A 12,383-nucleotide genomic window follows, 5' to 3' on the forward strand; every position below is an offset into this window, starting at 1 on the left:
CATTCTGGATCGGACACTTGTATAAAGCAAGAGGATATAGCTGGGAGAATACCTAATACCAGGCGCAAAACGAAAACACTTCGAAATAGGATCCAAATCAAGCTGGATGCGATAGAAATTTCGAATACAGTGAGAGGGACTCAGTATTTGACAAATCGAGGATCAAAATTATGTTATGAGAAGTAGGTTATATGTGGAAATTCATGCCCTGTCTTAGGATCAAAATAACGCATTTACTAGAAGGACAGGCGAGAGCTTAAATAGACGTGCACATACATATATGACGTGAAAGAAAAAGAAAGCCAACATTTAGAATTGGCAGAATAGAAAAGACAATGCAACTTTCAAATCGATAGAATACAGAGTCACGAAGAAACTCCGCCAAAATCATTGGGCAAAAGCCGCACTACTGGAAGGAGGTAATGAGCAGCATTAACGCGGGTATGATGTTATCGGTGAGGAGAGAAGTACGCAGGCTGCTCACTCTTGACGGCGCAGGAACCGAAAAATGCGTCTTATCCATGAAGGACAAAGAAGTACATGCATGTCCCCTTGGAAAGTTGCGACACTGGTAAGCAAATGCCACCAGGTCATCCTCCGCTTAATTATATTGAACACAATAGAGATGCTACTCTGGAAGTCCATCAAGCAAAAATTGGCTGACCGGATTTGTGTTGTGGAAAACCTTCCGCCTGAATAGTATTGTTTTCAAGGGAAGGTATCCGTAATTGATTTGATTGTGGAGATGATTTAAGCGGCCAGTTATCTGCAGTACACAACCGCCAATGTCAACGAACGGTTGTCTTCGAAATGCTGCACGTAAAGGACGCGGTGAATCCTCCGAGATAGGTGTTTTTGACATTCTAGACTAGATTTTGCTGATATTGAGCGACTGTTTTCCTTTCTACGAGTCGCAGAATGAAGGTCATACCAGAACAGTTCAGGGATTTATCCTTATAGCATCTCGTTAAATGGCCCGCAGATGGCGATAGAATACTTAGTTGTCAAAGGTTTGATCAAACAAGCTCAGCGCGTACTGAGGATGTTTTCGGCCATGGAGAATATACCGATAGTTCTTCCTATACGAATTGGTAAAATCACAATTAAATCAAAGCATGTGGACAAATACCTCAGAATAGTGATAAACTCGAAAACGAGTTTCTTCGAACGGATTCGAAGTAAAACCAAAAAAGCTGCAGCGGGAATGATTACGATTTTCTGTCTGATGATCAATGATGCTCAGAGGTGACTAGGGGATAGACGGGATAGCAACCCTGTCGACTGAATCAACACAAAGTGGACGAGGAGAACTCCTGTTCACATGTTCACATTGACTGATGAGTAGTCGATGGCCGCGATTCAAAGGACGCAAATAAAGTGGCCCTTATAACGAAGCCTCACCGGAAACTATCTGGTAGAATAGAAACCGGTATGAAGTTCTAAAAACATACATCGGCCGGGCCCATTATTTGCGGTTCGCCTCCTTGTGGAAGTTTCACGGGAGTTATGGTTATGTTCACATCGCGGACAGCGCTCTTTGGTGCTCAAACGTGGATTTGCGCTTACAAATCGGATGCCGTGCTCCTTAGTTCAGTAGATGCTTTTGGTAAGTCGAACATGGACTAATAAGAATGCATGGCCTGCACTCAGTATAAACTGGTATCGTTAGGCTTATCAGAGTGGAGCTCTGATTGTCGTCACCAAATCAATTCGTGTTTAAAGAAGGCCGCACTGGTATGCCGGGTACTCAGGTAAAATTACCAAGACGTAACTATCTAATGGCAAATGCTTGAGGTTTCGTGACGTTTGCCTATGCACATTTTCATAACCAGCGGTACTGGTGATAGATTCCAATCACGCCTCGAAGTGCTGATGTACATAAGTATTTCTGAAAAGGTGAGGAATATAAGGAAGAGGCTGGCTTTGAGAAGAGGGCTTGCACTCTTACCGTGTGGCAGTAACCTTATGAGAGCGAATTGAGGAGTAGACAGGATACAAAACTCATCACAAGCGTACAAAAGTGTTTTAGACCTATGCACGGTGAGATTGTTTACCAATTAATCTATCAGACACTTAGCTGAACAAACAAATAATAGCCATCTGATTGTGTTTACCGCAAAGAGGCAACAGCCGATGCCTACCAGACTCTTTTCTCGAAGGTGGAATCTTTATCGCCAGCTGGAGGGGTCCTTTAGACACCTTGATTGTAGTAACTGTTGAGTGTATACATTTGGAAAACCAGCAGGAAGTAGCATCCAGGAATTCTTAAGGCGAAAATAATGGAGAGAGATTGGAGAGATGGAATGGACTCTCTGAACCATGGGTAGTGTACTCCTAAATTCAATAGGGCAAGTCCAAAATGTGAAGAAGCTGTCAAATAATTTGATTTTAATGTCCTAGAAATAACAGTAAGTATTTTAACCGTCGTTATGGTCCTCATTATTCTGTGTATAAAAGTCTTTAGGAAATGGTCTAAAAGCTGACACAAACAGTGTCTCACAGGCTGACAGATAGTGAAACCTAGGACAGGGAAACATAGCAGACCCGACCAAGGTACTCTGAATTTCCTGTAAACTGGAACAACTAGCATTGCACTGGTCAGGAAAGCGGAAGGATTTGGACGGTCAACTTCTCCTCAGGCAGGCAATTAAAATGGTGAAAAGTCACTTTACCACGGTTCTTAACCGTATCAAATCTGATTGAGATCCTCCTCTAATGAATGAGTGGAGTCACTGTAACATGCGGATATCAACTACCCCTCCAAGCACAAGGGAAATCGTTTTTGCCATCAATGCACACAAATGGAGGATATCCGAGTCTTCTCTCTAGAGTGGAAGAAGGGGATGATCGTTAAGAGCGCAAAAAGGACACCCGTTTGGAGTGTGATAATTGGGGGCTCTAGGAATTTAAATAAATTACTCATTGAAATTAAAATAGGTTATGGCTCACTACGGTGGCAGCATTTTGACTCCGAATCGAAAGCAGCTGCTAGCGATAATCATATCCAATATATAGAAGAAAATTACAATCAAGTCTTATCTTCTTCTTTTTCTTCAGCCTTTGTCCCGTTCACAAGCGGGATCGGCTCGTCGTGATCGGTTTCGCCATTTGGCTCTATCGAATGACTGATCTGGGTGCAATCTCGAGGCTTTTAAATCCCCATCCAGCGTATCAAGCCACTGTTGTTCAAGCCTGCGTTTTGGTCGTTTACCATCGACTTCGATGTTCAGACTAATCTTAGCAAGCGAATTCTCGTTAGCACGAATTGCGTGACCATACCATCGAAGACGCCTCTCTCGCAACTTTTCCACGATCGGTGCAACCCCATAACGATCGCGGATATCCTCATTTCGGATGTGATCAAAACGTGTCACGCCACTAGTCCAACGTAACATCTTCGTCTCAATTACCGCAAGACGCCGTTCATTGTCTTTTATAGTTGGCAAACACTCAGAACCATAGAGAGCGACAGGACGGACAATAATGCGGTAAATTTTAGATTTGAGACGTTCGTTGATACATCGATCTTTGCGATCGAACACCAGTTGTGGAACGCCACTTCATCCAGGTTGCGTTAATGCGTGAAGCAATTTCATAATGCAGTTCTCCATTGGCTGATAGCGTTGACCCGAGGTATTCAAATAGCTCAGTTCTGGGCAGATCACTGCCGCTGATAGTGATTGTGCCTGTTTCATGAGGATCGGTCGTCAAAAATTCAGTTTTGTTTAGATTCAATCTGAAATCGTGTTGCATGAGGCGATCATTCCATTTTTGAACAAGTTCGCCCAGATAATTTTTGCTACCAGATACTAGGAAAACATCATCTGCATGAAGCAATGTGTAGCACGCTGGACTTTGGATATCCCGTGTTACGGTGTCCATAACAAGAACAAAGTCTTATCTTACTCCCTGTCGTTGTATAGATACTAACTAAGATAATTGTAGAGTACATCAAAGAAAATCTCGCAACATAAAAAACTTCTCGGAGAATTTTGAGGTCCAAAGTCGACGGGGTTACATTTTGTCACCGATATTATTTCTTGTTGCTATCTGAGACGGTCTTCATGCTGCTTTTCCGAAAAACGTGGAGGAGTTCAATGGACTATAACGTCTTCTCTCAAATACCTCGAATACACTTATAGCATCTTTTTGCTCTTTCACCGAGTCGCTCTGGATAGATAAACATTAATAAAAGTAGGTTCAATGCCTGACCGATTATTGTATTCTCCTTATTTTCATTAATACGTGGAGCAGCAAAAGCGTTGATCAATTTGTATATCTAGGCAATGTAATCGGAAGGCGAAAGTAGCAGCGGATAGGTTACACGTTAAGGAGGGGCGACAAATGCACTGCTGGCTATGCCATGTAGTGGAATCTGCTATCCCAAGATGGCCATCGAGTGGGTTTCCATAAGGACGTCGAACCGTAGAGGAGTTCGAGTGTCTCGGAAAGTCGTGGAGGAGCTGAAGTGCATTTAAGGTAACCGTCAACGATGGAATCTGTGTAAGTGCGGTTGACACGGTATACCCCACTATGGGATAAATGGCAACCATATATATACTTGAAGAGTAAATGAAAGGATTATAATAGCAATGTAAAAAAAATTCCTGCCAAAAGCAATTTTCCGACAGACAATTGGAAAGAACCAGGACGCATCTAGATTTTCCACCATTTTCAAGTGATCTCTCGTCTTACTTTTGATGTTCCGTTTTAGAAAATAAAACTTGAGCAAAATTATCAACTACATCCATTAACAATAAAGCCGAATCAAACAAATAACCGTACAGAGTATCTTCGATATGTGTTAGATATTATCGTTACATCTTTAGATAGTTGAACGTGAGTGTTTTCTTCTTAGTTTAACAATGTCTCGTAAGAATTTCTTTTACATTTACAATGGACCAGTCTTCATTTATTTATTCATTTACTTATGCTTTACTTATTCCTCATTTTATTACTTATTACTTGAATTGTAGGACTCAGCCACTGCCCACTATTGCATCTTTTAAACGCAGCTCTCCGGACCCGGCAGCGTGTCCGTGATAATATGGTTTCTAGTTGAATTTGTTTTACTAATAGTAGTCGATGAAATTGTGGGATTACTAACGCGACCCATAGTGATAGCTGAGTCGGTATTGCCTAAACTAAAGTCTAGATTAGAACCTAAATAGTCCGCTACGGATAGTCCATACTCGTCGTTTTTATTGAACTCTGTTTTGTGCGACGAAATATTGTTTTGCAAGTCGGCGTTTGCGTTGCAATTATTGCCATAATTGGATGTCGGTGAGTCGTACCGTCCGCTCTCGTTGCGTGCCAGCATTGTGGCGCTATTCGAAAGGATACTTTCGTGCAGGACATTTTTAACGGGAAGCGTACTATAAATGACTTCCTGGTAGGTTTTGCGACCGTCGTCCTTGTACTTTAACGTGCTGTGATGACTTGATGGTGTGGTTTTTTGTTGCTGTTCAGTCTCCGTGAAAATTGTTGTGGGAGATTCCTGTGGGCAACCAAAATGGAAAAGTTAATTGATGTATTCCCGGATTGTATCAGACAAAACGAAAAATTAAACTTACAAAGTTTTGCGGCGTGTATGATTGTTTGCCGAGATACAGGGCGTTGGGTCGCCCGCTCGGTGGTGTTGTGGCATTCTGTTTTTGCTTCATGGCAAGGTTTTGTTCTGAGTCTAAAAATGAAAAAGGATATTCTTTTTTAACAAGAGTAGTAATAAAAGTTGTTGCTGAAAGAGAAAAGTTCATTCTACGGTAAATAAAAGTACCAACTGTGAGTTCTGCATAGAATTTGTTATATATATGGTAATCTGCTAATAGCTCATATCGAGGCAATTGGACAATTGGATTTCTCTAAGTTTCTAAATTACCCTAAGTTTGTTTTAGAAGATGTTTTGTTAAAAAGAGCAACTGAAGTTTTCGTCTAGGACGAAGGGAACTTAGCTGATCCTATCTCACCGATGCCCAAAGAATAGCGTAGCTTCCTTTAAAATACTCTATTATATAAAAAGTCGGAATTCCAGAAGCTGGACGCTTTAATTATAAGGGATCTGTATTGAACATTTTACGCACGATTTTCTTTTAGCAAATAGCTAAAAATTCAAAACGAACGCTCATATATTTCCAAACTTTCAGATACATATTGAAGAAATAAGTATTATGCTCATATTTTTTTAAGGATTCCGGGGTTCTAAGTCCGCAGCCACTTGACCGGACCAAATGCGGAGCAGCTTACTCACTCTTTTTTGGCCCATGAACCTCTCGTTTAGGGCTTAGCACCCAAACTTCAAAAATATTAGGCGAAGACATGTGGTTCAATCCGATATCAAGTGAATGCGGACGACGCAATTCTTAAAAGAATATATTTAGCTCTGGCCAAGCTTCGGCCCAAAGTGTGGACAGATTTACGCTCAATATAATTCACTGGCATGTCGTGCTCTGCGAATTATATAAAGGAGCACTTAACATGTGCGAGTCGTTTTGGTTACGCTGCTCCAAGTGCAGAGGTGAGGCAGCGTCTGACGATTTGCCTCTGCCCTGGTTAGAAACCGTAAAGCCATCTTCGCCTAATATACTCATTCTAAACAAACATTATATAACCTTGTACTGATGTGCACATATATGTACGTACCTAAATTGATAGCACGCATCTGAATATTTCCACCTTACTGCAGGCACCAAAGCGTGCATATATACATATATTAAAACAAAAAGTTAAATACCGCTGATACTAACGTATATATATATCCATCTGGATCGAGCACTACCCACAAAAATTGTTGTTTTCAAAGGTTATGGCGCTCCTTTTTAAAGTTTTGTGTAAAACAAAACCTTATTAAAATCAGTTTACTATCTGTCTGTCGGTCACACGCATTTTTCTCGGAGAGGACTATAGAGATTGACACCAAATTTGGTGAAAAGGTGGGAACTGTGAACACTGAATTTAAAGGAGGCCCATACATGCAAAAAAGTTGTGTACATTTTTTTTTCGCCAAATTTAGTCATGTAGAGTATCAAATGAAAGGTCTCAATTAGTTAGTTTTGACATTTATTGGAAAGATGAGGAGTGCGAGAGGTTGAAATAGGTCATTTCTTTAACGGACTCATTCTCGGAAACTATCCAAACGGAAAATCTGAAAAAAATCAAGAGGCTGCCAATATATGGTACCCAGGCTCCGAAATACCCCCATATCGATATCCTTTCAAATAAAGTTAAAAACAACAAAACCCCCTTTTAGTTCATCCTATTACCACGAAGTTGCAGTAATGTAGGCTATAGCATAGAGCAACATTCTACTAAGTTTGGCGGAAATCGCACCATTACTAACAAAGTTATAGTAGGTCAAAGTTCTCGTTTCCTTTAAAATTCAAGACTATAAAAGTCAATATCACCCGAAAATGGATACTCTCACATAATATATGCATATATTTCGTGCTACGTATAAATTGGGCAAATACACAATCAAATGTCTTTATATAAGAAATACACAAAACCTTTCATACTTGAAGCGTCCAGCCTCCGGTTTCCCGACTTGTTTGTAACGTTAATAAATTTATTGATAAGGGAATCGCTGAGGGACAGTGTCGCTTCAAAAGGTGCTGCAACGTCTCAACAACATGATTCGTGAATTTCAAATCTTCTGAAAAAAAGCGTATACTTCAGCTTGGGTTGCCGAAAAGCAAGATACACAACGCGGCGAAGCTGACCGCTCACGGCAAGTTCGATCAAAATTGATAATCCATCTCCATAAAACATTACAATGAAGACTACGATTATAAAATGCCGTGAAATATCTTTATTGACATAATGTGCTTATATTGTCGCGCTTTGAAATTTCAGTAAGAAACGACTAGTACCGTAGTACCGGCAAAGTCAATTGCTAACCACTGGCTGAGTCGCCAAACCACCCGAATGTGTTTTATTGGAAAGTTAAAAAAACTCGTAACCCACCTTGCCTGTCACTTTGTAGTAAGCTCACCAGACAAGGTCCATATACTGAAATGTGTTAAATGCCTATGGCTGAATGAATTAACCTCAGCTAATTGGTGGTCTTGTTAGAATACCGGGAAATATTGCTAGCTTTGACATATTAGTTGCTGGCAAGTCGAGAGAGTGTTAAAAGCATACCCCGGGCCACAAAATAAAATCAGCAAATTATTGAATTTTGATTTGGTGTCCCTAGCAGTCAATGCAAGGACCAAGTCACTGAAGCAAAGAAAGCCGTCGCTGCTATCTGAACGGCCTACTGCGGAGATCTTAATAATAGACTGGACACTCGGGTCGGTTGAAGAAATCTGTGCCAGTTTGTGTAAAGCATTCACCAATGCACATATGATTGCGAATGATTCCGTAGCGTTAATAACAGAGCGGTACTTTTCTTACGGACAAACCAGCCCCGACAGGCAAATAGCGGGATGACTTTCTGCTGATTTCAACGAAATAATCTGCTCCCCCTCTACTTTCACAAGCATTACCGATATTTCAAACAAATCCTCCTGTCAGTGTCACAGAAATCGAGAAACAATTAAACAAATGATTTTGAGGAAAGCAAAACGATCTGACAACATCTCAGCTAAGCCCTGGAAAATGCAAAGCTGAAAGCCAACACTAAGATTCAGTGATCCTTGACAACTGCTCAAATAACTGTGAACCAAGCTACATTTGACAGGAACTGTTAAACTAATGACGCAATACATGGAATTGCTGACCCGTTTGCAGTTGAAGAAACATCTTTAGATACACTCTTTCTAGCTTGCATTCCTGGATCTAGTCAAGGCATTTGATAGGGCGCCGCAGAAACTCATTTTCTAGGCTTTGCAGTGATACCTAGGGCCTGAAGACCTTGTTTGCTGAGTTAAAGTGATTCTGATTCTTCAAATCTGTATTGGTGTTTACCAAGGTAGCGTTTTCTCGCCAATCTTCTTTGTTTTTATCATGAACCGCCATACGGAGCGTCCACTGCCCTACACACTACTCTATCCAAATTGTATTTACCTAGCACTTCAGAACAAATCTGCTCATAGCCAACTTATGTAAAGGTGAATGATCGCCTCATGGAATACAGGCTGAGACTGAATCTGAGCAAAACAGAACTTTTGATGGCCAACCACTACAAAACAGGTACTATCAGTGGCAGTAATTCGCTAAGAACTGAGTGATCTAAGTAGATTAATGCTAAGTGAACCAGAAGCCAACAGTGAACTGTCATCTCAAAGTGTTTAATGCAGCGCAACTTGGACAATGTTGCGTTTCCACAACGAGCGTTCTTCGTGATCAACAAACGCCTCAAGTTCAAAACCTTACGGCGCGTCGCAGGAATGGAGAGAAACGACATACGAAATGCGGTTGTACCGACTGTGGAAAAATTGAAGATACTGCCGACCGAAAAGGCAGTGACTTGATAAGCAAGATGATAGTCTGAAAGCCTCTGGACTCCACCGAGACTAAGCATACGGCTAGGAAAAATGGCACAATCGATCAAGACCCGCTGACCCTGCTGCTAAACAGGATGCGACTGTAACGAAAAACAATATATATATAGAATTTCCGTTTGGTGATTCTGTCCTTGCACTGACTGCTATGTATACCCAATCAAAATTCTAAAATTTGCTAATTCTTGATGAAGGACTTTTCTCTGGCAAACCTTCATTTGGGCGTCGTCATGCCAAATGGCAAATATCTCAATTGATGAACCATTTAGCAGAGTTGGTGGCCCCAATAGGGCATAGACTACTTTCAGCACCGTTTTTCGCCTTAATTCCACATTTTTTCAACGTTCGTAGTGGTCGCTAGTTAGGTAAGTTAGATGATTTTTTTTTCTATGGAAAAATCGGTACTGCATAAGACAAGAAAACGACCGCTGTTCCGGTGCAATGGTCTTAAAGGGAACTGGTTTGCTTTCAGTGAAGGTGAGAAAATGGTGACATCTTATGAGAATATAGGCCACTTGCTTTTTACTGTTCTCACTGTAAAACGCTGGAAAATAAGACAACCCCGCTTATTTTCTCCACAATTATATGCTGCGTAACTCTAGGGTGACCTACTGGTACTTCATCCTTGGAGGGTCGATTTCATTGCATGACATCGTCCGCGGTAGGATTATAATAGCTAACAATGTCTGGCCCATTCGCTGCGACTGCTTTGTAAGAGAGCCAGCATATGTATGTTATCAGTGTAGTCGAAGTGAATTCCGTAGGATGACATTATCCATTAAAACTCTTCATATCCTGCAGGCAAGGCGGCGTGGAGGATGTCACTCTTAATGGGAAGAAAAAATATCGATGTCAAAATATACCATAATCCTGACGGACTCGGTTTTGGTTTTCAAATTCTCGCTAGATTTTACCTCATTGCAGCACTTGGCATTTTGTGTGTTTCATGTAGGTCTTATAACTTATAATTTCCCTCAAGTATCGGCCCCTCCTCCCCCTAAATACAGTATTATAAATACATTGCCATCGACCCGTCCAAAATCTTCTAGAAATTGAGCAAAAACCAGGTGGAGCAGGGATTTAAATTTTCCACACTGTTGCACAATGACTCAAAGAGCGTTGATGTGGTCAATGCAAAAGAAACCAGAGCAAAACCATTGTGGTCGTTATCCACTAATTTTTCGAGGTGTTATTTTATGCTTTCTAGGATTTCTTCTAGAAGGTAGCAAGAACGCAGATATCCACAATCCAGGTGACACAAGCAAAAAAAATCCCTTTACCAAATTTCAACCACTATCTTGTTCTTTTTCTTCCTTCTTTCCTTCCAGAAAAAATGTCAAACCCCGGATCCATGAGGAAATATAAGTAGTAATCACGTAAAGTGTAGTTCCAGTAAATACAGCGTAGTATTGATCCTAGAAATTCCTGAAAAGCAACTAAATGCAAGCTAAAGGAAAGAACAACTACAGTCTGAATGGCCATGTACTCCATTGTCATCTCAGGAAGTAGGTGGGGCCAGCTGCACTCGAACTAACTAAATAAACTATCGAGGCGAAAATCCGGAGCCCCGTTGAAGTAGTGATTCCCCTGTTTACTATACGGTTTAGAATTTACTTAAACTTTTCCCTGCTTGGCGTAAAAGGCTACCAAATATGATAAAGGTTTGTGGCCTTGCAGCCTGCATTTCTTCAAATTCTTTCTGCTCCGGAAATAGTCGGAAGAACGAAGAGAATTAGTTCTGGGGACCAAAATGACCATGGTGAGAGGTTTACGGTCTTCTACAGCTTCCACAACCGCGTTGTGGCGGCACGGAGACTGTCATGAGGCTAGTTGCGCTTCAACTAATTTGCAATGTATGAACGTATCTAATCGGATCGACTGCATCGCGAATAGCAGTAGATTTAGGAGTTACATTCGGGATGTGCGGAACAATATCACCCCTGCTAGATCTTCACTTGACGGTTGCTTGCCTTCGTTTGCATATTGCAGCCGCATCTTCACACAGGGTGGGGGTCCTCAACGTTCGAAGTTCAACAGGGTTCTCTTTTAGAGCCGGTTGTCGTTTGGCAGTGAGAAAACTATTTTCCTGACAGATGACCGGAGAATATTGATAGGCACTGCGCTGCCATCAAAAGGCTATTTTTTCCCCCGTAAGATGACTACCGGGGCTTGGAAACGGATCGAGGAACAACAAGTGAAGACTATTATTTCCGCTGCTAGTGGGGGCGAACGTGATATGATTTGAGCTTCTGTACCTTCGATACGGCCTGCGACGTGATAAAAGAGAGAAGCTGTCGTAAATAATAAGGCCTTTGCTACCGTATAATCCATCTCGAAGGGGTTAGTGGTCGACCCTTAGGAAAAATTTCGCTGTATATCATTTGCTGAAGTTCCACTTCTAACGGATGAACTAACTAGTCATCGTAATATCCACATATGGACTATTCCTCCAAATAAAAGTGAAAACATCTTGGCTATCAATGCGCTCGAGCAAAGCAAGGCCGTAAGGCTTGACATCGTGGTACCTCCTGCGTCCGCGGAATTGCTTTTTCTACTCATTTGTAAATCCTGGCAATCTGGGATTCTTTTCAGTGAGTTAAAGCAGCGGACGACTGACGGATTTCGAAGAACGGAACGGTTCTATGCAACCAATAAAGACTAAAATTATCTTCGGACACACTAAGGAACATCTCGAAAACTTGTTTGCCTTATGGGTGGGTTCCACTCTGCATCATGCACATGGCCACCACCCTGGCCTCCGGCTATTTTGGAGTGGTGTTCGCTTCACGTGCTTTTCATCGATTTCGAGAAGCCTTGCGAGAGCGTGAACAGAAAATGTACTTGGAATGCTCTATGCAAGAAGAACATTCCGGTGGGACTTATAGCTATTCTTAGATGGACATATTAGGTGTAAAGTACCTGCATTGAGATAACATTTCAGAG

At 41.4% G+C, this 12,383-nt stretch overlaps 1 protein-coding gene across 1 annotated transcript in view; it reads right to left on the reverse strand.

The window, feature by feature from the left end:
• Positions 1–4,610: 4,610 nt before the first annotated feature.
• The window catches only part of LOC119656877, a 528,228-nt gene continuing 520,455 nt past the window's right edge, over positions 4,611–12,383 (reverse strand). Inside the window, exons 18-19 of the mRNA XM_038063542.1 lie at positions 5,574–5,683; positions 4,611–5,497 (exon numbers count right to left, since the gene is read on the reverse strand). Coding sequence (XP_037919470.1) covers positions 5,006–5,497; positions 5,574–5,683 — 602 coding nt within the window. The 3' untranslated portion in view covers positions 4,611–5,005. The remainder of the gene's footprint in view (positions 5,498–5,573; positions 5,684–12,383) is intronic.

Source organism: Hermetia illucens, chromosome 5, assembly GCF_905115235.1.
Source record: "Hermetia illucens chromosome 5, iHerIll2.2.curated.20191125, whole genome shotgun sequence".
NCBI classification, from domain to species: Eukaryota; Metazoa; Arthropoda; class Insecta; order Diptera; family Stratiomyidae; genus Hermetia; species Hermetia illucens.